This window comes from Sorghum bicolor, chromosome 10 (genome assembly GCF_000003195.3).
Source record: "Sorghum bicolor cultivar BTx623 chromosome 10, Sorghum_bicolor_NCBIv3, whole genome shotgun sequence".
Lineage (NCBI taxonomy): Eukaryota > Viridiplantae > Streptophyta > Magnoliopsida > Poales > Poaceae > Sorghum > Sorghum bicolor.
The window spans coordinates 53,529,920-53,556,718 of record NC_012879.2 but is presented as its reverse complement, the minus strand read 5'-3'; the positions used below and the strand labels follow the sequence as shown (position 1 = coordinate 53,556,718).

The window sequence follows — 26,799 nt, the reverse complement described above, 5'->3', positions numbered from 1 at the left end:
GAGCTCGGGCCGGCCGGCAATGGCGCGCCGCCGCCATCCCTTTCCCCTCCGGCCGGCGCGCCACCCTTCCCTCTCTCTCTCATCTCTACCTCTAATCCTGGCCGTCCGTTCGCGATCCAGTGGCCCAGGATGCTCCATACCCCTTCGGGGGCAAACTTTGTTAAAGAGCCTCTCAAAAAACTTGATTTTGCGCCGCAGTCCTCGGCCGGGAGAATTCCAGGAATTTCTGTATTTATTTAAATTCGTTTAAACATACTTTATTTACAAGATTGCCACTGCATTGTTTTGGCCATAAAATATTTGTTTTAGCTCCGATTTGACCTGTTCAAATTGCGTTAGATTCGTAATTCAATTCTCTACATGTTAGTACCACTGTTTCTGTAGTTTGCAACTTTTTATTTTTAGGGTTAGGTTTAATTAATTAAATGGCTATAGGAAATCGCTGTAAATTCATTACTTGATCGTTTTAACTTCGATTTTCGTGATCTTCGTATCTATGTGATCGTAGCGAAACGTAGGTTCTGTTTTTAAATATTTTATTTCATTTTTGATCTGTTGGTGTATTGTTCTAATTAAATGATTGTTTTATTATATGATTGAACCTGGATGCGTGTTGTTGTGTGGTACCGATCGAGCGCAGACGGTGACGTGTCCGTGGGTGATCCGTTTTACTCCGAGGAGTAGCAGGACCAGCAGCAGCTTTCCTTCACCGAAGGCAAGTATAACATGGGTTCCCCTTGTACACCTATTCACTTAATTAATTATGCATCTGCATGTGTCTAATTTTGATAACCATAAGGACATCCTAGCTACCTGACTGTAAATTTATGACACCTATGGGTAGAATGCATGTGGGTAGCTTTGTTAGTGCTTTAATTAATTGAGACTTTACTATCACTCTGACTTTAATGAATATGATGATAAATGTTGGGAAAAGGGCTATGGTGCAATTGACTTCGGTCTGGTTGACCTAGACCCTCCGTAAGGACTTCTCTGTAAGCGACTATCCGGGACTTACAGTGCAACCGTGATGGTTATATCGCTCTAACTTTAGCTCAGTAGTAGGATCTCATCTAGTTGGTTAGAGGTTACCCGAAAGGACGCAAGAGGGGCTTGCCACCTTGGGTATAGAACTGCTTCTGTTCCTATGTGTATAGTCGTGATGGAAATGTGCCATAGGAAAGGGGGGTCCTCTATATCTGCCTGCCGAGGAAACCTCGCGGCCCTAATTGGTTAGACGAGGCCTATGGAAGGCTTCATAGTGTTCCTTGCCCGCTCACCTTGGTAGTGTTAGTGGATCTTGCAAATCCCGGGCATATGGGTAACACGACTTACGGAAAAAGTGCACACCTCTGCGCAGAGTTTGATCAAACTGGTATACTAGTCGTGCTCTCGAACATGAGCGGCCTTGGACCCTTACGAAATAGTTCTGTGTGGATGGTTATGGGGTAAATGACTTATGAAAATCTGATGCATTAATCGTGATGATTAATGTGGTTTAACCGTCATGGTGATGGTGTTAGCCGTGAAGGTTAACGTTGTTATTGCCATGTACTCATTTGGGCTAATCGGGAGCTTAAGCATAATTTATGATTAAATAGGATTAAAACATTCACCAATTAAAATGCTAACTGCTGTAGCCAGTGTCTGACCTTTTTGAGCCGCATAAAATCCTATGTTATGCTTGCGGAGTACGAGATGTACTCAAAATCCCGGATGAGTAACAGATGAAAGCTACTATGAAGAATTCCCTGAGGACTTCTAGGTTGGCGATCCACCAGTCGGTCGTCCCTGTGATTTGAGCTACCAAGCTTAGCTAGATATGTGTTTTATTTCCGCTCGTTGCAGACTTTGATATTTGTGTTGTAATAAACGTTATGTAAGGCACTTGTGATGATACATTTGTAATTTGTCGACTTGTGTACGCGACTATTCCTGGGGCGCACATGAGGTTTATTGTACTCAAATTTATCCTTAAATTTGGATGTGACAGGTGACGAACTAGAGTCACACGCTTTCCACCAATGAGTCACTAGAGAAGCTGGTAGCCGATGGAGTGCTCCTACCATGGGATTTGGCAGACTGGCGTGCGCCATTCATAGAGATGATGCCGGATTCGCACGCCTAGGAGACGGTGGTCTTTGAGGACTACATTTATAGTGGGTTTAGCAACCCTTGTCATCCCTTCCTCCAAGATCTCGTGGAGTACAAGATTAGTCTCTGCAATCTCCATCCTATTTTCATCCTCTACATTTCCGTTTTCATTGATTTTAGTGAGTCCTGGCTAGGGATCCAACCGTATTTCAATATGTTCGGTCAGCTCTACTACTTGAAGAAGAAGAGGGTGGTGGGAGGCTCAAAAGTCATCGAAGGCATGTATCTCAGCCTCTGGGATGAGATGCAAGCTCAGTACCTGAGGCTGTCGCTGAGCAATTTGCTCTCGGATTGGATACATAAATGGTTGTACATCTGGCGGGATTGTAACCAGGCGCCATTGTGGTGACACACCTAGAGAGTGTGATCATGTAGATGTAAGAATGAAATATGATATTGATCATAGGCATTGGGTTCGGTCCAAATGCAAGTGCATGTTGATGGCAAGAGCCACCATAGAAGAATAAAAAGGGGCTCGATCCCTGAATATGTCACTACCACAGAATATCTTGACCATATTAAGAATTAGTTTACTGGGTCAAAGCTACTTCACTGATTAAGAAGCTTGTCATTGAGAAATACACTGGTGGTGGCATAAGAGAGCATATTTTGAAAATGAATGCCACAACATCTAAGGTCAAGAAAATGAATTTGAAGGAAGATAAATTCCTGATTCATTTGTTTTTTTGCTTCCTTGCCAAAAGAATATGATGTCTTTGTTGTGACTTACAACACTCAACCTAAAAAATGTTATCTAGAAACTCTCATGGTAATGTGCGCTCAGAAGGAGGAAAGACTAAAATCCTCACAGGTGACACTGTTCAGTTTGTGAGAGACAACAAGAGGACCCTAGGAATCAAGGGGTCAGCCCATAGGGTATAAATACCCATGCGGCGACTACTGCCCCTTTCACCTAGCAGTTGTCATAACATCATCTTCTTCCTTGCCCCCACATCCCTGCTCCCGCAGAGTGAAGTGTAGTCAACCCGAATCTACACACCTGGAGAGTGTGATCATGTGGATGTAAGAATGCAATATAACATTGATCATACACATTGGGTTTAGTCCAACCACAAGTGCCAGTTGGTGGCAAGAGCCACCATGGAAGAATAAATAAGGTGCTCGATCCCTGAATCTCTCACTACCTTAAAATATCTTAACCATGTTACCAAAGCCAGTTCACTAATTAAGAAGCTTGTCACTGAGAAATACACTAGTGGTGGCATAAGAGAGCACATTTTGAAAATGAATGCCACAACATCTAATGTAAGGAAATGAATTTGAAGGAAGATGAATTATAGATTCATTTGATTTTTACTTCCTTGCTGAAAGAATATGAGGTCTTTGTTGTGAACTACAACATTCAGCCTGAAAAATAGAATCTAGAAACTCTCATGGCAATGTGCGCTCAAGAGGAAAGACTGAAATCCTCACAAGGTGACACTGTTTAGTTTGTGAGAGACAACAAGAGGACCCTAGGACTCGAGGGGTTAGCCCATAGGGTATAAAGACCCATGCGGCGACCGCTCCCCCTTTCAGCTTGCAGTTGCCATCACATCATCTTCTTCCTTGCCTCCACATCCCTGATCCCACATAGAGAAGTGTAGTCAACCTGAATCTACACCACCACAGTCTTCACATCTGCTCTAGGGTTAGCGATGGAACCAAACTAGAGTCATTCGCTTTCCACCGATGAGTCAATGGAGCAGCTGGTAGCCGATGGAGTGCTCCTACAATGGGATTTGGCAGACTGTCATACGCCATTCGTGGAGATGATGCTGTACCCGCACGCCTAGGAGATGGCGGTCTTTGAGGACTACTTTCACTGCGGGTTCAGCAACCCTTGCCATCCCTTCCTCCAAGATCTCGTGGAGTACAACAAGATTAGTCTCTGCAATCTCCATTCCAATTCCATCCTCTACATTTCTATTTTCATTGATTTCTATGAGTCCTGGCTAGGGATCCAACCTCATTTTAATTCTATTCTGCCACCTCTACTACTTGAAGAAGAAAAAGGTGGCGGGAGGCTCGAAAGTCGTCGAAGGCATGTATCTCAGCCTCTAGGATGGGATGCAAGCCCAGTACCTAAGGCTGCCGCTGAGCAGTTCGCTATCAGATTGGATGCATAAATGGTTCAACATCCAGCGGGAGGTGGGTTACACAGTGCCTAATAATTTCAATGAGGCGCCATTGCGGTGACACACATGGAGAGTGTGATCATGTGAATGTAAGAATGAAATATGACATTGATCATAGGCATTGGGTTCAGTCCAACCGCAAGTGCCTGTTGGTGGCAAGGTTGCCATAGAAGAACAAATAAGGGGCTCGATCCTTGATTGTGTCACTACCACAAAATATCTTGACGATGTTAAGAATCAGTTTACAGGGTCAAATCTAGTTCACTGATTAAGAAACTTGTCACTGAGAAATACACTGGAGGTGGCATAAGAGAGCATATTTTAAAAATGAATGCCACGACATCTAAGGTCAAGGAAATGAATTTGAAGGAAGATGAATTCCTGATTCATTTGTTTTTTGCTTCCTTACCGAAAGAATATGAGGTCTTTGTTGTGAACTACAACATTTAGCCTAAAAATGGAATCTAGAAACTCTCACGGTAATGTGCTGTCAGGAGAAGGAAAGACTGAAATCCTCATAAGGTGACACTGTTCAGTTTGTGAGAGACAACAAGAGGACCCTAGGACTCGAGGGGTCAGTCCACAGGGTACAAATACCCATGCGGCGACTGCTGCCCCTTTCACCTTGCAATTGTCGTCACATCATCTTCTTCCTTGCCCCCACATCCCGGCTCCCAGACAGAGAAGTGTAGTTAATCCGAATCCACACCATCGTAGTTTTCACATCCGCTCTAGGGTTAGCTATGGCGCCAAACTGGAGTCACTTGCTTTCCACCGATGAGTCACTGGAGAAGCTGGTAGCTGATGGAGTGCTCCTGCCGTAGGATTTAGCAGACTGGCGTGCACTGTTTGCGGAGATGACGCCGGACCCGCACCCCTAGAAGATGGTGGTTTTTGAGGACTACTTCCGCAGTGGGTTCAGCAATCCTTGCCATCCCTTTAGGGCCGACTCTATAATTTGAAGGGTATTTGGGCAAGCAATTAGATAAAGGCCTATTGAATGAGATCACATCTGCTATCCACCATCTTTGCTGGTTGCATCGTCTCGCGGTAGTGGTGGTGCCACCGCGAACTAGTGAGTCTGCAACTTGGCAATAGCATCGGCCATCGCTGACTCGACATCCGTGTTCATGTGTGCATTGATGCCTCGATCAATCGATGGGAGATTTTGGAATTTGGAAATTTGGAAAAGAATAGGAAGGCCTCGTTTAGGGTGTGTATAGATCCCAAATCTCTTTGGATTTTGACACTGTAGCACTTTCATTTTTATTTGATAAATGTTGTCCAATCATGAACTAACTAGGCTTAAAAGATTCATCTCACGATTTGCAGGTAAATTGTGTAATTAGTTATTTTTTAATCTATATTTAATGCTCCATGCATGTGCCGTAAGATTCGATGTGACGGAGAATCTTATAAACTTTTGAGTTTTTAAGTGCATCTACCTTAGTTTATGAAAAGTTTTAGATTTAGCTACTGTAGCATTTTTATTTCATTTCACAATTAGTGTCCAATCATGGACTAATTAGGCTCAAAAGATTCGTCTCACAAATTACATGTAAACTATGTAATTAGTTATTCTTTATCTATATTTAATGCTCTATGCTTGCGTCTATAGATTCGATGTGATGGAACAAAAATAAAATTTTTGGGACTAAATAGGGCCGAACTAGGAAGCATTGATGGTTTGGCGTTGGTAGAAAATAAATCATCCTCTAGTCTCTTGACTTTGCTGCCTGTGCTCTAATGCTTTCAAGTTACATACAATAGCAAGATTGGAAGACACCTAAGGTGGACTTTTAAAGACTTAAATGTGTTAGTTATGCCAAATAAAAAATTATATATACTAATTATCTATATAATCTTGGGCCCCCTAGCTCTATGGGCCCGTGGCGGTCGCACTGCCTGCCCACCCCCTAGAGCTAGGCTTGCATCCCTTTCTCCAATATATCGTGGAGTACTACAAGATTAGTCTCTTCAATCTCCAACCCAATTCCATCCTCTTCGTTTCTGTTTTCATTGATTTCTGTGAGTCCTGGCTTGGAATCTAACCCCATTTCAATCTGTTCCGCCACCTCTACTACTTGAAGAAGTGGGTGGCAGGAGGCTTAAAAGTCATGGAAGGCATGCATCTCAGCCTCTAGGATTGGGATGCAAGCCCAGTACCTGAGGCTACCGCTGAGCAGTTCGCTCTCGGATTGGATGCATAAATGGTTCTACATTCAGCGAGAGGTGGGCTGCATAGTGCCCAACGATTTCAACCAGACGCCATTGCAGCAACACACCTAGAGAGCGTGATCATGCGGATGTAAGAACGAAATATGTCATTGATCATAAGCATTGGGTTTAGTCCAACCACAAGTGCCTGTTGGTGGCAAGAGCCACAATAGAAGAATAATAAGGTGCTCAATCCTTGAATGTGTCACTACCACAGAATATCTTAACCATGTTAAGAATCAATTTACTAGGTCTACTAAGGCCAAAGTCACTTCACTAATTAAGAAGCTTGTCACTGAGAAATACACTTGTGGTGGCATAAGAGAGCACATTTTGAAAAATAATGCCACAACATCTAGGGTTAAGGAAATAAATTTGAAGGAAGATGAATTCTAGATTCATTTGATTTCTACTTCCTTGCTGAAAGAATATGAGGTCTTTATTGTGAACTACAACATTCAACCTAAAAAATGGAATCTCAAAACTCTCATGGCAATGTGCGCTAAGGAGGAGGAAAGACTGAAATCCTCACAAGATGACACTGTTCCGTTTATGAGAGACAACAAGAGGACCCTAGGACTCGAGGGGTCAGCCCATAGGGTATAAATACCCATGCGGCGACTGCTCCCCCTTTCACCTTGCAGTTGCTGTCACATCATCTTCTTCCTTGCCTCCACATCCCTGATCCCACCTAGAGAAGTGTAGTCAACCCGAATCCACACCACCATAGTCTTCACATCTGCTCTAGGGTTAGCGATGGAACCGAACTGGAGTCACTCGCTTTCCACCGATGAGTCGCTAGAGAAGCTGGTAGCCGATGGAGTGCTCTTGCCGTGGGATTTGACACACTAGCATACGCTATTCGTGGAGATGACGCTGGACCCACATGCCTAGGAGATGGTGGTCTTTAAGGAAATAGACGTGATCCATTTTTACCTTCCAATGGAGAATTAAAGCCGGACCTTTTTAATCTGACATTTTTGCGCCACGTATATATTTTTCATCAGGATAATAATACTTCGAGCGGGCAGGCAGAGGAGGCAGGCCCAGGGCGGGCGCCCTAGGCATTAGGGCGGGCGCCCTGCCCCTGGCCCCTCTCGCCGCCGTCTTTTTCCATTACGATAATCTCGCCCATCTCTATCCAAAAAACCCTACGGATGGGTTGTTACGCAAGTTTGGCGGCGGGATTTATCCCGTGGAATATTCTAGAGGCACTTTTGACCCCTATATAAATAGACCCCTGACGTCAGTTTTCAACACCAATTCATTCATTCATTCTTTCCTTCCTCAATTAGAGTTTGCTTAGTCTCTCGCTGCTCCAATGGCCGACGAGTTCAACCCCGATTGGAAGATCGTTCCCTACGACCTTAATAAGAAGCCCAAGGAGATGCCTACATGCTCGTGCCAGCCAACACAGAGCGACAGCTAGCAGCCATGCCATCACGCCAGCGCAGCTCCACCCAATCCTACTACGCCCAACCAGTTCTCACAGCGCCGCCACAACCCTTTCTTCTCAAGGGGCCATCAGCTAAGCAGGAGGCGATCGTCAAGGTGCCAGCCGGCATGAGGATCTTGCCGCCTAAGCCCAGTGAGAGGGTTGTAGGCGTCAAGACCAATAGGAGCGCAAGATCAGCAGCGTCCGCTACACCACGGAGGAAGAGAGGCCCTACTTCGAGGGAATCAGAGCAGCGAAGGTTTGCTTCATCCCACCAAAGGAAGCTCCGAAGCACGCCCTCAACTCCTTCGAGACACCACCTAAGCGCCGTAAAACTATAGCCGACTATAGCCGACTTAGATAAGGAAGTCCATGGGACAGACAAGCTAATGATGGAGCTCCAGTCCTTGATTAACTTCCTTAATAGGCAGGTCTCTAACTTGAACACTATTGTGCTCAACCTTAGACGAAGCTAATGATGGAGCTCCAGTCCTTGATTAACTTCCTTAATAGGCAGGTCTCTAACTTGAACACTATTGTGCTCAACCTTAGACACGACCTTTCTAGGGCCACTGATAGGATAAAGGAGCTAGAACGCCACTGAGCTGTTCAAATTAGATCTTGAGGCTTGTATCTTAGTTATTCATTATTAGATTTGATTTATTATTAATTGGTCGGTTTATTGTAATAAATGACTCAAGAGAATAAGTAAAGATTGCGTTAACAAATATCAACATGCGCCGTGAGAGAGAACTCCTGGAGCAGGAGCAAAAGAAAGCAGATGATCTTCGAGCAGAGCTAGGCTGTCCCAAGCTTCACAAGAGGCGTCGTTCAGAACCCATCTTAAAGGATGCCGCTCCCGAGGTTTAGGAAAAACCCATATGTAATAGGAACGTTAGTAGTATCGTGAGTAATTTCGAGTCTTTTTTTAGTATGGTGTGAACTTGGTGTGCTTGCTGGATTGTTATTATGATTATGTGTGATTTGAATTTTTGTAATAAGTGCTGGAACTTTGTGGACATGTCTACAAGTTCCCTAGTTAAGAACCTTAAGTAAGAACATGAATAAATAGTTGGTTTGGGGTCATATTATGTTTCTGTTCTTTGCTGTTTTCTGGAGCAGTCTGTAATGATTCTGAAATAATTCAATTTCTGTTCATGCAAAGTTCATTAAATTTTTCTAAGAACAAGTAGACTTTCATATCTTTCCAATGCCACAAGAATGATATTATTATCTGTTATGAGCTGTGAGATATGACTGTTTAAAGTTGAGGTTCTCCAGTCTGGAATTCTGAAACAGTTTCAGTTGTGCTCAGTTTTTGACTAATTTAACGATGGAATCTGTTAATATGATCTAAACGAAAGTTGTAGATAATTTCTTTATCTTTCCAACGGAATACAGAATGTTTCCTTTTGAGTTTTGGAACTCGAGATATGATTGATTTTCTGAACTACTAATGTTGTATGTTACCCAGAAAAATTTTAGATTCTGTTATCTCTTGTAATTGTCATGTTGGACGTTACTAAGACATGTTTCTGTACCTTGTAATACAATACAGATGACAGCAAGGGGAAGAGGCAGAGGCAGAGGCCATGGCATGGGTGCCAATGTTCCAATTACTGTGGAAGAGCTCATGCAAACTCAGAACGAGATGATGCATGCTTTCATGCAGCACCTTTAGCATCAACCTGCACCGCCGCCACCACCATCACTTGTTCATGTGAGGGACAAGCGTGGGGAATTTATGAAGAGAAGACCTCCAGTGTTTACTCACTCTGCAGACCCTATGGAGGCAGATGACTGGCTACGTGCTGTGGAGAAACAATTGAACATAGCACAATGCAATGATCTAAAAAAGATGTTGTACGCTTCAGGACAGCTGCAGGGAGCAGCTCAGACTTGGTGGGAGTCTTATCAAGCTGCTCGTTCCAACCATGCTCCTGTTGTCACTTGGCAGGAATTTTGTAGAGATTTCAGAGCACGACATATCAATGAGGGAATGATGGAGCTCAAGAAGGAGGAATTCAGATCTCTCAGAATGGGCTCTATGACTGGCTGAGTATCATGACACATTCAAGCAGTTGGCTCACTATGCCCCAAATAATGTCAGAGAAGATGCTGATAAGCAGCGTCTGTTCATGAAAGGTCTCTACTATGAACTCAGGTTGCAGCTGGCTGGAAATACCTATCCTACTTTTCAGGCTCTAGTGAATCATGGTATTGTGTTGGACAACATGCGCAAGGGGCAGGATAAGAAGAGGAGGATGCTAGCACAAGGTTCTAGAAGCAATAACCGCCAGCGTTTCAGTTCTCAGCAGGGCTACCAGCAGATGTTCCAGGGACCGGTTAGTCAGTGGAACCGCAACCAGCAGCCTCAGCGTTTCCAGAATCAGCCACAGAATGGGAATCAGCGCCCTCTGTTCCCACAGCGTAATCATAATCAACAGCAGAATGGTCAGCAGACACCCCGTTCAGGAAATCCAAATGCCACCCCCATGAAGAGAAGTGCTCCTAATACTCCTACTAGGTGTTTTCGTTCTAGAACTAAAGATATGACTGATTTTCTAAACTGCTAGTGTTGGATACCGCCTAGAAAAATTTAGATTCAATTATCTCCTGTACTTATCATGTGGGATATTATCTTTGTTGTATAAGACTATGTGATTATTATTGTTTCACTGTGTAATGAACATTGTGATGATATTCTTGAGATTTGTCTACTTATGTGTGCTACTGTTTCTGGGGCGCACATGAGTTTTTTACGCATCCTATTTCGTCCTTGAAATTTGGGTGCGACAGTGCTTTGGAATACAGATGGCAGCAAGAGGTAGAGGCAGAGGGCTATGGTAGGGGTGATAATGCCCTAATCTCTATGGAAGAGCTTATGCAGTCACAGAATGACACAATGTAGGCATTCTTGCATCACCTTCAGCACTAGCCTGCAGCTCCACCACTATCTATCCATGTGAGGAATAAGCGTGGTGAGTTTATGAAAGGACGACCTCCAGTATTCTCTCATTCTGCTGATCCTCTAGATGCAAACAATTGACTACGTTCAGTGGAGAAGCAATTGAATATAGCTCAGTGCAATGATGTGGAAAAATTGCTATGTGCTTCTAGACAACTTGCAGGGAGCCGCCAGACTTGGTGGAAATCATACCAAGCTACTCGTCCCAATAATACTTCCGTTATCACTTAGCAGAAGTTTTGTAGAGATTTCAAGGCTCGTTATATTAATGAGGGGATGATAGAGCTTAAGCATGAGGAGTTCAGATCACTCAGAATGGGATCCAGATCAGTTGCAGAGTTTGATACCTTTGAACAGCTAGCTCGTTATGCTCCAAATGAGGTCAGAGAAGATGCTGATAAACAACGTTTATTTTTGAAGGGTTTTTATTATGATCTTAAATTATAGTTTGTTGGTAATACTTATCCTAATTTCTAAGCTCTAATGAACCGTGCAATTGTGCTGGATAATATGCGCACGGATCAGGATAGGAAGAGGAGAATGCAAGGACAAGGCTCTGGTAGTAGTAACCGACAGCGTTTTAGCTCTCAGTAAGGTTCTCAACAGAGGTACCAATGACCAGTTAGCCAGTGGAACCGCAATCAGTACCCTCAACGCCTCTAGTACCCTCAACGCCTCTAGAACCAGCAACAAAATGGGAATCGGCGCTCTTAGTTTCCACAACATAACCCGTATTAGCAACAAAGTGGTCAGCAGACACCTCGTTCAGGGAATTCCAATGACACTCCTATAAAGAATAGTGCTCCCAACACTCCTAACAAGTATTTCTGCTATGGAAAGGAAGAACATATGTCTTATAACTGTCCAAAGAAGCTCAATCAGCAGAACAACAACCAAAGATCTACTCCTAATCTGTGAGAGAGTTATCTTTAGTTGTTACATTTATTGTTTAAGCCTATGTAATAAATATTTGTTCGCTATGTAGTAAGCATTGTGATGATGCTATTATGATTTATTAACTTATGTGTGTTACTACAAACAAATGATTGAAATAACTCTACCACTACAACTATTTAAGAAAACAAATAATATGATGTAATAATCTAACAATGGTGTAAATTATAAATTGTAAATTGTAAATTGTAAATCCATTAACAAACTATATACCTTCTTTCAATGTGGCTTCAGCTTACTTGTTGTCTCTCTTGACTATTGTCTCTACATTATCAAGAATGGTATGTCTCGTTTGCTGCAGGGATGTAAATAAAAAAAATATATAAATTAGCATTTTTAAGAGCATGTGCAACAGAAGTATAATATAGATAGTTGTTCGCTGTTCTAAGTAAGGCACAAAGAAACCAATTCAAGTTTACAGCTAATTTAGCATCTCCTAAACAAAAACACACAACATAACTCAAAGCTACCCTAATGGTAATGCAATAACATATCCTCAACACTTGCTACCATGTCGCTTGTCATTCTATTATTAGAAGCTTTATGGTTATGGTCATGCTCTCATGCACGCTAGTTCTTTCATAAAAATCTTCATTTCACAAAGGGTGTTGTAAAAGGTTTTGGGTTTAGAATACCAAGTTATCTGCACAAACCATATATAAATAAATTGGACACAGAAAGAAACCACAAAAGCGATGCTTATTTAGAATTTTAAATCAGCTGACATTACAACTATAATATCACAAACAAGATAAGTGTCCACTGTTTTTGTCACATCTTTCAATTGATAATGGTTGTACGGATATAAATGGGAACCGATATAAATGCCAGCTATATAAAAGGAACATAGTATTATGGATGTTAAACTTCCTATGCTCTAGTACATATTACTCAAGATTTTGCAACTAAATTATTCAATGCATTTTATTGCTACCAGTGCAGTTTGTTAGGCTTAAATAGCTAATCTAACTCACACATGATTATATATACCATACTCTACATTAAAGTATATATGATGCTCGTACGTACAGCCCTAGTACAACATGAGGAATAAAAGTAACACATCTACAGCCCTAGTGTAAGAAAATAACCAAACCTAAAATAGAATACAACATGATGTCGATCTATGAACCTGGCCAGTAGTATAAACCTTTTTGAATCGAATTCGGCTGAGCCTAAACAGACAGGTGCAAATCCCAAGTGCAAACAAAACAAGGCCATGAACACGAATACTCAGACAGACATTGTTGGTACTGATCTTATCTGACAGGTACTCTGTCTTTTTTTTCGGATCCAATCTTAACCGTACGTGGTTGACCTGATCTAACCGGAGATATAGCAGTAATCACTACTTTAGCATTGACCTCCTCATCAGTAATTCAGGCGATGAAAACCTAAGGAACCGAAAAAAAAAACGCAGCATCCAAATATGTATGAACCACGAACCAGGCCAACCAATCACCAACTCCAATGACCCCAGTTAGAGCAAGATCAAGGAAAGGCTGGTGCGTACCTGAGAATTGGGGTCGTCGTCGTACGATCCCCGCCGCTGCCGCCGCCCGGAGAGAGGTGAACGAGAGAGCGAGAGGCTTCGCTAGGCTTGCCCACGTACGAGGGCGAAGAAGCGATGGCCCCGACGCTGCGGTCAACTCGGAGAGGGATGGGCAGGCGGCGCCGCGGCGGCACGAGGGAGAAGAGAAGGCCGGCGGCGGCCGATATATATAGGGATGCAGATTCTCGGTACAAGGGGAGATTGTATATATAGAAGATAAAAGGAGATGCGTACGGCAGGTTGAGAAAATTTTCTTCTCGTGCCCTCCTGTGATTTATGTGGGACCCATGTGTAAGTGGATCATTCCTCTGTGATTTATGTAGGACCCATGTGTAAGTGGCTCATTCCTTCTCCGTTTCTGCCTTCACGACTCCTTTCGATGCCGGCAGTCCGGCACACGGGGCAACTTGCCAGGGCCCGGCGCAACTTGCCAGTTCAGCATTTTTTTTACGTGGTGTTGAGCAACTTGTACAACCAGAGCAACACCTATTTTCACCACGAAGCACAGAGCGGTTATGTTCACTTGAATTTATCTATCAAATTTACAAGTCATTCAACATTAGTTTTTTTATAGAAAATCAGCGAATAGTATTTTCAACTATAACACATGCGAACGAGTTCTAGAATTTGACTCAACAAGACGGAGGACCCAAGGATGGCTGGATGCTGGCTCATACATTTTTTTATTCAAACTTTGACTCTATGGCCAATTGGCCACGAAGTACAGAGTTTTTCTTAGGCCAGTCTCAATGCATAGTTTCATGACACAGTTACCAAGACTATAAACTAGGTAACCGAGCCACAAGAGTTTCATGGGGATGAAACTCCTCTCTTATTTGATGAAACTCCTTCATTTAATGACCCTGCCAAGTCAGCAATTTTACTTATGTGGCACCCTATTTAATGTGCATGACACTCTCATAAAACATGCATTGAGACTGGCCTTATGGTGGGGAAGTCATCAAAAGTCTAGATTTGGGGTCTAGACCCATGAATTCCATAACAAACACTAAAGGGATACTCGGAAAACACAATTTTCATAGATTCTCACGAAGTTATTAAATGATAATTACCCACCATGCCTAACTATTTCCACGGTACGGTTTGATTTGTGTTTCCCGTCGCAACTACTACGTGCGTACTCCAAACCAGCTCCTTAAAATTGATGGGCGTGGTGTACGTGTACTGTGTTGGGCCGTCGTAGAAGGCCTGTGCTCTTATCAACGCGGCTCGCTGAGAAGGGTGGATCCCGTCCCAGAAGTAATGCTGGTCACGATTGGCGCAGACACTGGAGGTGGGCAGGCAGCCGCCTACGCCCAGGCGCCCGCTGCCGCAGCACGCGCCGGAGACGTCCGCGAACCCCGACGCCGGCGGGTCGGCGAAGATGGCGGCCATGATGCCGTAGGAGTCGGCGAGGGAGTAGACGAGGCCCGGCAGCCTTGCGCCGGCGAGCAGCGACCGGAGCGCGTCGTTGAAGCCGGCGGCGAGCTTGTTCCGACTGTCCGAGCACGCCCCCGCCGCGCTGAGCACCCGTGCAACAGGCAGGCAACCGGCTAGCCCCACGTTGATGATGGCGAACTTCCTGGCCCCCATCCTGTACAGCTCCTGAAATATGACTAACACACATGCCAAATTATGGAGACAAGGCAACAGTTCGGCAAGATTATTTGGCCGGTGATCGATGCTCTGGTAGTAGCTGTGTTACGTACCGTGATGGTGGCCGAGTAGACGGAGATGAGGCTGCCGTAGAACACGGCGACGTCGTCGTCGTGCCGCTCTGCGGCTGACCTGTTGCGCGCCTGCTCGGCGTTCTCGAACGCGGATATGTCGTTGCCGCCGATGCCGATGAGGATGACGGACCTGGAGAGCAGGGCGCTCACCGCCTCGGAGCCATTGCTAGCGACCATCTTAGACCAGGTGGCTCTAAAGTACTTCACCTGCCTCGACAATGGGATGTTGTTGCCTTCGTTCTTCATCCATATACATGATACTTTTACATTGTTACTCACCAGTCACTTTGACATGTATGCAAATAAAAGTTAAATGTTTTGGAGAACAGCAGAACACTTACCGTGGAGTCCAGGATGCCAGCTCCTGCCGACGCATAGCTCACACCGGCGGCGAGAGCGGTCTGGACCAGTTGGTCGGAACTTGACGCCAACGACAGATACGGCGGAGGGCTACTCTCCAAACCCATGCTCTTCGCTGCGGCGTACATGCATACTGTATATAATGACCATGCACATAGAACAAATGCTAATAAAGAGCATAGCTAGTAACTATGTACGTATATATATATATATATATATATATATATATATACCGACGAAGTCGGCGGTGTTGTCGCCGTTGCTGAACCTTCCGTTTGGTTTGCCGGAGCCCGGCATGTCGATGCCGTAGTAGGGCATGTCTGCCCTGGGAACGTTCTTCCCCGGCAAATAGTTGTTGTTGCCGACGTCCAGCGTCGAGTCGCCGAACACGTACACCGCCGCCGGGACCTGGCGCAGGATGTCGTTACTCGGCGGGATGCTGCCGGCGGCGGCGGCGGCGCCGACGACCACAAGGCTAAGAAGAAGAGCAGTCTTCGTGGCCAGCTCGTAGTACCTCATGGTCGTCGTCGATCCGATCGATCGCTAAAGTCCGGTTCGTTGTAGCCAGATACATTGATCGGGCTATACTTGGCCAAACGGGCGGCCCGATCCTGTCACTATACGACACTATGTAGCACTATGTCTATCGTGCCGTGTTATCGTGCCAAACTCTCGGCCCAGGCACGGCACTATGGCTCCTTAACCGTGCCGTGCCGTGCCGATAGGCACGGTGGCTCATCGTGCCCGTGTCGGTCCGTGGCTTCGAGAGAAGTCGAGAAGCTCTCTGCGCCCTGCCTCAAGGAGAAGACGAGCACCACCGTTGTCGTATAGTCAGGCGAGAGAAAGAGTGGCCGCAGCAAGGATGTGTCTGCGCCGCCGACTAGGGAGTTAGGGTCTAGAAGAGTTGTGTGATGCTTATATACATGGCTCAAAATATATTTAATGGTCATGATCTATTATCAAAGCATCAAACGATGGAAATAATCGTGCCAGCGTCGTGCCAGCCTATTAACCGTGCCGTGTCCGTACCGGCACTGCGGGTCGAAGTTGCGGCCCAGGCACGGCACTATCATCGGGCCATACCGTGCCTAGACCGTGCTTTTTAGTGTCGTGCTCGGGCCGTCCCATCGTGTTAGTGCCGGATAGAATTCTATAGATCGGGCGGCCAAGTTATGCGTGCTGCTCGTTGTGTGGCGGTTGCCAGCGGCGGCCAGCCCTTCATCCTGTTCACGCACGTTGCAAGCCTGTATGTGGGCAATGAATGATGAATATTTAGGGCCTGTTTAGATTGAGAACGAAAATTTTTTGGGTGTCACATCGGATGTGTCGGAAGGATGTCGAGGGGTTTTTAGAAACTAATAAAAAAACAAATTACATAGCTCGTCAGAAAACTGCAAGACAAATTTATTAAGCATAATTAATCTGTCATTAGCATATGTGGGTTACTGTAGCACTTAAGGCTAATCATGGAGTAACTAGGCTTAAAAGATTCGTCTCGCGATTCTTAACTAAACTGTGTAATTAGTTTATTTTTTATCTACATTTAATGTTCCATGCATGTGTCCAAAGATTCGATGAGATGGATGAAAAAATTTTGGGTAGGGAACTAAACAGGGCCTTATGTTACAACTTGCACGCGGATGTGTGGTAAAGGCGAGTGCCACATCCCACATATGCAAGCTCGTGCACACAGCGATACTCGTGGATCGATGCATCAGGAATTCAGGATCACTGATCAGGACTGCGCGACGTCCACATCGTCGGGACGCGAATCTGTCATGTGGTGCTTTATTAGGCGCATTGGCAGGTCTCAATGTATGTTTCATAAGAGTGTCATTCACATTAAATAGAGTGCCACATAAGCAAAATTGCTGACTTGACGGATCATTAAATGAAGGAGTTTCATTAGATGAGAGAAGAGTTTCATCTCCATGAAACTCCTGTGGCTCGGTTACCTAGTTTATAGTCATGGAAACTGTGCCATGAAACTATACATCGAGACTTATACCAAGGTTCGCGATGCATTTTGTCCCAACCTTTTTTTATCGTTCCGTGTTGTCTGCTATTTATAGGCAAAACTGGAGTGGTGCCACAAAAAAAAAGGACAAACATGACTCACAAAATTAGAAATTTATACATACATAACAAGAGCGCAGCTAGGATTTTGTTCCATAATAAGGAGGTCAAACAATAATAGATGGATCGTCGGGGTGCAAAATTCTAATTTTTTTGTTTGCTTACATGGTAGAATTATATATGGGCCGGGTCTATCGTCTAGCATGAGTGGAACTATACTTCATTACTACAATACTAGCAGTATGTCCATGCATGCTAACGCTAAGATAAAAACCAAAAGACTCGAAGTGACCATGTCCATTGGATAGTGATGAATCCTACGGGAAGGCCTGTGAGCCATTGATTTTAATAGTGTTAGCTTGTTAGGTGCACAAATTAGGGTATATAAAGGAAAACACATCTCTTTGGGGGACAACCACCTGAGTGGACATAGGATTGTTCGCATTGTTTTTTTATAGTAGAGAAGTTATGGGCTACATAGCCGATGAAACTAGTTCACTACTAGCGAGATGTTTGTAGTGACTTCGTCAATATCGAGGATTTAACACCCGATCTTTGAAGATGATCATAGATAAGATTTGTGTTTGTGTATTCATAGAGATGAGTGTGCGTGCGCTGTGAACGTCTGCGTTGTACTGTGTAAGTCACAAAAAGCAAAACTATTAGTTGCTTTAAAACATAGGGCAGTGAATAATGATAGATAGGTTTTAGCTACCTGTTTGTGACTACAACCGGGAGCGATAGGCTACGTTTATAAATAAAAATTTTTTATATGAAGTTGGACTAAGATAATCTTTATATTAAAATTATAGAATTCAAAGAGATCTAAAACTTTTCTAGTTGCCAAATTTTAATTTGAGATGATTTATATTCTAAATATTTAATATAAGTTCTTAGATAGTGTTTTACTTAGTTAATTAACAACGTTGAATGGCCACGAAGTCAACATCAAAGTTGTACTACTTGACAAGATCTACAACTTTAATTTTAGCAGTTAACAACCCTTTCATTTGATATTATTTAGAGTGTTAAATATATAATATAAGATTCATAAATGTGTAGTTAAAAATAGCATTAATAATGTAGTTGGTTTTGCGCGTAACTTAGATGGTACGGACACTCGAGAGAATATCCATGTACTAAGTTCAAATCCTGATGTATGAATCTTTACCGGCGTATAACCTTACAATGATAATATTTTTTTTTAGGAACATGGAAAATGTGAATTAAACTTTCAGTTTGGTTGTCTGATGCTACACTGAAAATGTTAAAGGGATTTCATAGGAACTTTCATCTCCACTAGCTGACTATTCTTCCACAGCCTTGAATTTCAGCATGCTTACAAGTTACAAATAGGATATAGAGTTTGTTACTGTATCAATTTAACATAACATTGAATTAAAATAAGTCAATCTTATTCAATTTGCATTGCCAGATTCATTCTTTATTGCACCTACATCTATTACCGGCCTTGGGATTACCCTGAATATATATAATGGTGTCTCCAATGACCTTTAATAAATTACCGGCTCAAAAAGGTAAAATAATAGAAAAACTCAAAGCATCATTAATTATATGGTTCAAAAGGAAAATTAGAGTAGTGACATAGATAGTATTAGATTTAATTTTGTGCGAGCTTGCCGCTTCACACCTCTCGCTAGCGCGCCCCGTTTTTTGTTCTCTCTCCTGTGATGAATAAAATAAACTTTCTGCTAGTGATTTCAATTGCCATTGGACATGCCTTAAGCTGTTACTAGCTCTGAGCCATCTTTCTCAATAGTGCTAACTTTTAGCATATAGCTTATATGGATAACCTCACATGACAGTCCTGACAGTCTCACATGATCTTGGAATGTGTGTCTCATATGAGCCTACTCTTGATCAAGAGCTAGCTTTTTTTTCTTTCTTCTATTGTGGATTCCCTAAGACGTAATTTGACTTAGTGTGGTTTTGAAGAACATATTTGAGCTATAGTTTCTTAGACCTTGTTTAGGCCTTGTTTAGTTCCCAACAAAAACTAAAAACTTTTCAAGATTTCCCGTCTCATCGGATCTTACGGCACATGCATGAAGCATTAAATATAGATGAAAATAAAAACTAATTGCACAGTTTATTTGTAAATCACGAGGATGAATCTTTTAAGCCTAATTACTCCATGATTGGATAATGTTTGTCAAATAAAAACGAAAGTGCTACAGTAGCGAAATCCAAAAAAAATTCACAACTAAACAAGGCCTTAGTTCACTTCAAAAACCAAAATTTTTTCAAGATTCCCCGGCCATCACATCAAATCTTGCAGCACATACATGGAACATTAAATATAGATGAAAATAAAAACTAATTACATAGTTTGTCTGTAAATCACGAGACGAATCTTTTAAGCTCAGTTACTCCATGATTAGATAATATTTGTTAAATAAAAACGAAAGTGCTACAATGTCAAAATCCAAAAAAAAATTAGATCTAAACAAGGCCTAATATATATAATTTGATATAGGAATAAAAGTTTGATCATTAGAAAACACAAATTTCATGTATCTACTTTTGTAATATAAAATTTTGATACAATTAGGCTAATTATTAGTTAAAGATAATAAAGTTTGAATTTAAAATATGTGCATGCGTTGTATCCGGGGACGAAGAGAGTAATTGAAGGTAGGACCAAACCTAACTAAATACAACAGTAATTATAGATAGATTCATGACCGTAGTCTGCAAAACAAAGCTCTATGAAGGATTTGATGGTCATGTTTGCTAGTATTAATAACAACACATGTGGTAAAAGTGTGGATATCAGATATCCTATCTCTTTTTTAAATCTTAGATACATGTGGTAAAAGTGTGGATATAAGAAATCCTATCTCTTTTTTAGGAAAACAGGAGGAGTGCCCCCTACTGTGCTTTTATTAGTAAATAAAAAAGGCAGTGTAGATCTTACAAAGTGCCTCAAGAAACAAAAAAGGAAACAAAATAAATTTGAAAAATTACACATAAGCTTCTAGCTATTGGGCAAACATGGCGCTAAGCTCCTTTTTCCTCTAAGAATAACTTGTTTGAAGATGGACTTGCAGTGAAGAATTGAGGGCTGCGCTTGCTTGAAAATAGCATCATTTCTGACAGTCCAGATAGACCAGCTCATTGTTACAATAATCTCCATGAAAAAAAAGGAAGTTTGAGCCGGTTTTTAAAGAAAACCAGAGTTCTAAGCGGAACTGTTGGTTGCTGAATAACCAGCTCCAGAGTTGCCCAACAAGATCTTGAGAAAGGACAAGCTAGGAAGAGGTGAATGAGGGATTCTTCCATGGCTGGGTGACAAACAACACAATTATAATCTTCTAACACTATTCTTTTCCTTCTTAGGAGCTCAGAAGTGCTAAGCTGGTCCTTGAGTAACAACCATAAGAAAATTTTCCTTTTGTTATGATAGCAGGACTTCCATAGCCAAGAGAAAGCAGGGTGGACTTGCCTTGTACCAGTGAGGTGCACATATGCATGTTTTGAAGTAAAGATGTTATAACCCCAAATGTATATATGACCATGAATCAAAACCTCCTTGTAATTCCAAGGATCGCACAGTAACCGAGAGATGAATGAACTGCTGATAAGCTTCTTCAGAAAGAGGCAAGTGAAAAAGATCTGCAGTGGATTGGCAAACCTACTAAACTGTGATGTATTTGTCCTTCATAAAGGTGAAAAGTTCTGGTATACTGGTGCTGAAGGAGAAACCATTGCAAGAATCTTAACCAGAAGAAGCAAGAAGATCCATTATTGTCAGTCCATATCCATTGAGACTTTCACTTTCCACATCCATACCCTCATCCTTTTTGGAAAAGAACAGATATTAAGATATCCATTTCTCAATCGAATAAAGATGTTTTAAATATATGGACTGTCCATAGGGGATAGTGTTTGAAATATTTAGGATACCAAAATGAATCAAGTTTTGGGACAAACAGAGAAATTCAAATTTCTACGGTAGTTAAATGTGTATATTTGACCAGAGTCTGCTCACTTGGTAGAAAAGCCATGAGTGAAAATATTGTTTGCTAATTTATTATAAGAGAAAAACGCGGCTAAATAGCTGACAGATTCTGTAAATCTCAACTGTTGTTAGGTACAACCAGAACGAGATCAAGTTCCAGGGTACTGCTGCATTGCTTCCTTCCATCTTCCCGGAACAAACACAGAAAGCACCACGAGTGATAGATGTGTCAGCAGCAGCGACCAGCGAGCTAGTAAGCAAAAGAGTCAACAACTTTTCTAGGTTCCCCTAGCTTCGCTTGTCAACATCTCCCTTCCCTTTAGAATCTAAGATAAAGAAAATAAAACGACCTCAATAAACTCCTCTGCCGTTCAGCCGTTGAGGGGAGGAGGCTAAGAGGAGCTCGTCGCCTCACCGTCACCGAGGCTGCGGTGCATCAGGTGAAGGTGAGGATATGCCGCCGCCGGCGACCCCTGCCTCGGGAGCCGCTGCGGCCGCGATGCGCCCATACTTGACGACGCACGGAAAGCAAGTCGCTAGGCTGCACCTGTTCGACTGGATCGTGCTGCTCCTGCTTATCGCCATGTACGCCGTGCTCGGCCGGCTCCAGCCGTTCCACCGGTTCGTCGCAGAGGACATGATGGCGAGCCTCCGGTACCCGATGAAGGGCAACACCGTGCCTAGCTGGGCCGTGCCGGTACGGTACATCTATACTCCTACACCACATCTTCTGAACAAAAAAGATCATATGCATGTTCTGGTTTCCATGCTTATATATCTCAAAAGATGAAATTGCAACTGCAGTTTCTACTATCCAGGAACGAAGAACTTTGATTGTTTTCAAATTGATTTTTAAACAGATTATTGCCATCGTTGTGCCGATGATTTTCATGGTTGGAATATACATCAAGAGGAGAAACGTCTATGACCTGCATCATGCTATTCTTGGTAGGGTAATTTCTTATTTTAACGCTAGCTGATTTGATTTTTCATGGGATGTGTGGTCATCGTCAGCTTATTAGCAGGCCTTCTGTTTTCCGTTCTGATAACGGCCATCCTGACCGTTGCGATCAAGGATGCAGTTGGCTGGCCGCGCCCGGACTTCTTTTGGCGCTGCTTTCCTGATGGAGTACCGGTGAGTGTCAGTCGTTGTGATTGTAACTTCAGTCACTTGATCTGTCATAGAGTTCTTTTCACTGATTCGTCAGAGGCTCAGAGCTATAGCTTGCTTGTTGCTTCCTGTCGACACTTCGAAACCGTTCACTAGTTTGGGAATTAGAATGTTGATGTTTGTATAATTCTGAGGTAACTAACTTATTTACCTGAACATTAATTTAATTTTAGAATTACAACAACATCACCGGAGGTGTCATATGCCACGGACAGCAGAGCGTAATCGAAGAGGGCCACAAGAGCTTCCCAAGTGGGCATTCTTCAGGTAAGTGCTGAAAGCTAGCCATTCTCTGAATTCAGTAAGTTTGCCAGACTTGGATTATCCATTTATTCCTCAGTTTACAATACCCTCTCGCTTATAGATTAGCTGGCTGTCTTTCTTGTCCTCTCAAGGTTGTTTTTCCGGGCTCGGATTCCTGTCATGGTACCTGGCCGGCAAAATCAAGGCTTTCGATCGAGGAGGCCATGTTGCCAAGCTGTGCATCGTGCTTCTGCCTCTGCTGCTTGCAACGATGGTTGCTGTGTCACGAGTCAGTGACTACTGGCACCACTGGCAGGATGTGTTTGCTGGTGGAGTTCTTGGTAAGTATCCATCAAAAGTTACTAAGTTCAGCTTCTCTCCATCCTACTGTAACTTTTATGATTCCTGAAGATCACACAGTAGCTGATTATATATGTTTGATACAACTCTTCAGGATTGGTGGTTGCTTCATTTTGCTACCTTCAGTTCTTTCCACCACCCTACAGTAAACAGGGTACGAGATGCTTAGTTGCATGTGTCAGAACAGTAATTTTCTTTAACTTTATAACGTGTCGTAGTGTCCTCTGCAACTACTAAAAACACACGACTAAGCAAAGTCTTCCCCTTTAAGTTTCAACAACATACAGCCAAAGGCTGCTAGCATATAGATATAGGTGGACATATATTAAAAACCAATTGGGCTTAGGCGCTTAGCTTGTTCTGAATTACGAATACATATCGTTTTGAACAAACCTACTTCTATAACAGTGAAACTTTATATCACTTTTGAACAACAGGAGTTTGGCCTCATGCCTACTTTGAGCACATTCATCAAACGGGAGGTGAAAGGAATATACAGTCAACAACAAACGCGAATTTACACCATCAGTCACTGTCACTTGATCTTTCTGGGTCAAATGAGATTAGAACTACCAGCCATGCACTGGATTCCATGGAAGAAGGAAGCAGAGATCAGTGACCGATGAATTTAAGGTTTCCGTTTCTTTCTTTTCTTTTATTTTTGTAATGCAGGTGAAAGGAATAGATGACTTCTTACCGAGACACTAAGTATGTGTTTCATTTGGAGACGGTATGGGATGGAATGAATTTTATCCCTGTTTCTAGCTAGGATGGGACTGTCCTAGTTTCTTTTTTGGTTGGAGAGACTGTACTACATGAGATGCTTAGCCATTTTTTGTGCCTGTATGTGGGCCCATTGACTACAGTGACTAATGTGTGGAAAACGGTTATATATCTCATGTAGTCCGTTGCTAGAAAACGATAATTCATCTTGGATAGAAAACGACTATGTGAAGGACCAAGAAAGACGACCAGAGAGGGAATGAATGCTAATTAATTTTTTCTTCCGAAATAACAGGTCTCCAAATAATCTTCAAAAACGCCAAATCTCACAAACGTGGTGCCCTCGAGCCAACTAGCAGCTAGATATCCGAAGAACACAACAACAAAATGAAAAACCAATCGCCACACCGAAACTCACTAAAATCCAAAAGTGAGGCTTTCAACTTCCATCAACCGAAGGGAAGAGCTCAAACCAAGATCACTCGAGCCAATTGTTGACTTAATGAGGCCTTGTTTAGATCCATTTTTTTTTTGAATTTTAACACTGTAGCACTTTCGTTTTTATTTGACAAACATTGTCTAATCATAGAGTAATTAGGCTTAAAAAATTCGTCTCGCGATTTACATGTGCAATTAGTTTTTGTTTTCATTTATATTTAATGCTCCATGCATATGTCATAAGATTCCATTTGACGAGGAATCTTGAATTTTTTTTTTGTTTTTGAGGTGATCTAAACAAGGCCTTAGAAAAGTTTTAAGGCACGTCATAACCCAAGGAACAAGTGGATCGAAGAACATACATGCGGAACTCCAAATCACATTGGAGAGGACTCCTTTCCTAGGCAAACCCAGCCTCCTTGGGTGCCATTGCCCTAGTATTCACTTTTCATGATTTTAGAAAGAATATTTAGGACCCTAAATGGCTTCAGATGAAAAAAAATCATAAACTACCAATTTATTGTTCTAATTAAGATCTAGAACTTTGATTTTAGTCATTTAACCATCGAGGTTATTTGACAAATTTGAATTTCAAATCGTCTAAACTTCAACCATAGTTTTGGGACCACAAATGATTCTAAATGAAAAAAAATCATCAACTATAAAGTTATAGTTCTCATCAAGATCTATAAATTTTTGTTTTGGTCATTTTAATTTTCTATCCAAGATCGTTTGAAAACTTTGATTTTCAAAATTTTAAAACTTTAGATACAAATTTGAGACCATAAATGATTTCTAATCAAAAGTTTTCAACTACCAAATTTGAGTGCTTCAAACAGAATTCTAGATTTTAAATGATTTCAGATGAAAATTCATTAACTACAAAGTTGTAGATCTTGTCGAGATTTGTAACTTTTATGTAAAGTTTGTTTCCATTCTACTTTATTTGAAAGTTATGAATTTCATTATGCTGCAACATGGTTATGGCCGTCGTATCATACAACAAGCTAGCGGTGAAAAACGTCTTAATCACTAGTTTACGGTGAGCTGACAGTGAAGAGGAGCACATCATAACCGAGGATTAGTGGTGCAAACCAGCTATGATGATGGACTATCCCCGTCGGTTGGTAAGGAGAAGCAACGGTGATATTTATCAAACCCCAACGTTCTTACGAACCGGTGGTGATACTTCTATCACCCAACAGTGATACTTTCATCACCAACTGACATTGATAGTGGCTTTGGTGATAGTCTGAATGTAGTAATGATAGCCAAGAGATATGTTGCACACACTGATGCCATGGTTAATCTCCAAACTCAACCAAAGCCGATCAACTCCTGACATTCACTAATCGCAAATTCACACATATGGGCACATATCAATCATGTGTTCGCACTATCTATCTCATGCGGTCTAATTCCTCCAAACAAAAAAATGGGATAGTCCCATCCCTTATAACCTGACAAGAGCTGGGACACCCCATACTAAGAATCAAGAATAGATTCATTCTATCTCATTATGTCTCCAAACCAAACACATACTAAGAGGAACTAAATATACATGAGGACCCATAGTTCCAATACTCATTACTAAAACTATAGGCGAGAGGAGATGGGCTGCATCAGTGCCTAGTCCAACCTCCCCTATAGGGGCAAACCTCATTGTCTCCTCCACATGCCCTCACTGGCGGACTCCCCCACTCTGGTGACCACCTCAACCCCTCTCCTCCTCCTAGGTAAGCCCCCTCCCACTACCCTTTGGTGCACCCCTTTTTCTTTGCTGATTCTAGGGGTGAGGAGCTTCAAACAACGTCGCTTGGTTTGGTCCTCCTCCTTCAATGATCTCCAAAACAAGGCCTCATCCCTATTCCATGATTTCATCCCGAGGCCTCCAAGTCCATTGTCTCTCCTCCATCATCGCCCCCGCCGCTTAGCACTCTCGAGGTTCGAGCATTTACTATGTTGCAGTGCATGCAATCCATCGTCGTCAGGCCTCCACCATCTTGAGTAGTTGATGCTGGAACAAGCGAGCGTCGACATCATTGCACCCCAGTTTGCCCACGCCCCCACCTCTAGCTCATCATGGGCTCATCTAGTGCCATGGCCCATGGGGATGATAGGTCGCGTCTTGTCCACAATCTAGGTGGACACTTCTTAGTGCACCAATGCCTAAGGCCCATCTTGCTAGCAATCATCATGTCACATCACATGATGCCAATGGTTGGCAACACATTTTATCATGGCAATACTCAAGTCCTCCCAACACTAGGCATAGCCACTTCTTAGTCACTAGCATTG

The 26,799-nt window shown here is 42.6% G+C and overlaps 2 protein-coding genes and 1 long non-coding RNA gene across 9 annotated transcripts in view; 1 reads left to right on the top strand and 2 right to left on the bottom strand.

The window, feature by feature from the left end:
- The window catches only part of LOC110431313, a 36,664-nt gene extending 23,096 nt beyond the window's left edge, over positions 1 to 13,568 (bottom strand). For all 5 annotated transcript variants that reach the window (XR_002448791.1, XR_002448793.1, XR_002448794.1 and 2 more), the window contains exons 1-2: positions 13,380 to 13,568; positions 12,080 to 12,161 (exon numbers count right to left, since the gene is read on the bottom strand). This is a non-coding gene — a long non-coding RNA (uncharacterized LOC110431313). The remainder of the gene's footprint in view (positions 1 to 12,079; positions 12,162 to 13,379) is intronic.
- LOC8067655 (GDSL esterase/lipase At5g37690) lies at positions 14,505 to 16,101 on the bottom strand. The gene is made up of 4 exons (XM_002437246.2): positions 15,742 to 16,101; positions 15,490 to 15,623; positions 15,128 to 15,388; positions 14,505 to 15,023 (listed from the first exon to the last, which is right to left on the bottom strand). The coding sequence occupies exons 1-4, from the start codon at positions 16,025 to 16,027 to the stop codon at positions 14,505 to 14,507; spliced, it is 1,200 nt and encodes a 399-aa protein (XP_002437291.1). The 5' UTR covers positions 16,028 to 16,101.
- On the top strand, positions 21,915 to 24,232 carry LOC8083459 (lipid phosphate phosphatase 2). 3 transcript variants are annotated; one of them, XM_021448884.1, is made up of 7 exons: positions 21,916 to 22,263; positions 22,427 to 22,514; positions 22,589 to 22,701; positions 22,911 to 23,004; positions 23,133 to 23,321; positions 23,435 to 23,494; positions 23,778 to 24,232. In XM_021448884.1, exons 1-7 carry the CDS (start codon positions 22,021 to 22,023, stop codon positions 23,957 to 23,959), a joined length of 969 nt encoding a protein of 322 aa, XP_021304559.1. In that variant the 5' UTR covers positions 21,916 to 22,020; the 3' UTR covers positions 23,960 to 24,232. The 3 variants fall into 3 exon arrangements, with proteins under 3 accessions (XP_021304561.1, XP_021304559.1, XP_002438683.1); XM_002438638.2 differs by having other exon boundaries at positions 21,917 to 22,263; positions 22,592 to 22,701; XM_021448886.1 differs by lacking the exon at positions 23,435 to 23,494 and having other exon boundaries at positions 21,915 to 22,263.

Bases quoted from the DNA above. Each gene is read 5' to 3' on its own strand.
- LOC8067655 (XM_002437246.2), bottom strand. From the start codon at position 16,027: ATGAGGTACTACGAGCTGGCCACGAAGACTGCTCTTCTTCTTAGCCTT. The intron at 15,389-15,489 runs GTAAGTGTTCTG...ATATGGATGAAG, and splicing joins CTGGCATCCTGGACTCCACG to AACGAAGGCAACAACATCCC. The intron at 15,024-15,127 runs GTACGTAACACA...GTCATATTTCAG, and splicing joins TCTACTCGGCCACCATCACG to GAGCTGTACAGGATGGGGGC.
- LOC8083459 (XM_021448884.1), top strand. From the start codon at position 22,021: ATGCCGCCGCCGGCGACCCCTGCCTCGGGAGCCGCTGCGGCCGCGATG. The intron at 22,264-22,426 runs GTACGGTACATC...ATTTTTAAACAG, and splicing joins TGCCTAGCTGGGCCGTGCCG to ATTATTGCCATCGTTGTGCC. The intron at 22,515-22,588 runs GTAGGGTAATTT...TCAGCTTATTAG, and splicing joins CCTGCATCATGCTATTCTTG to CAGGCCTTCTGTTTTCCGTT.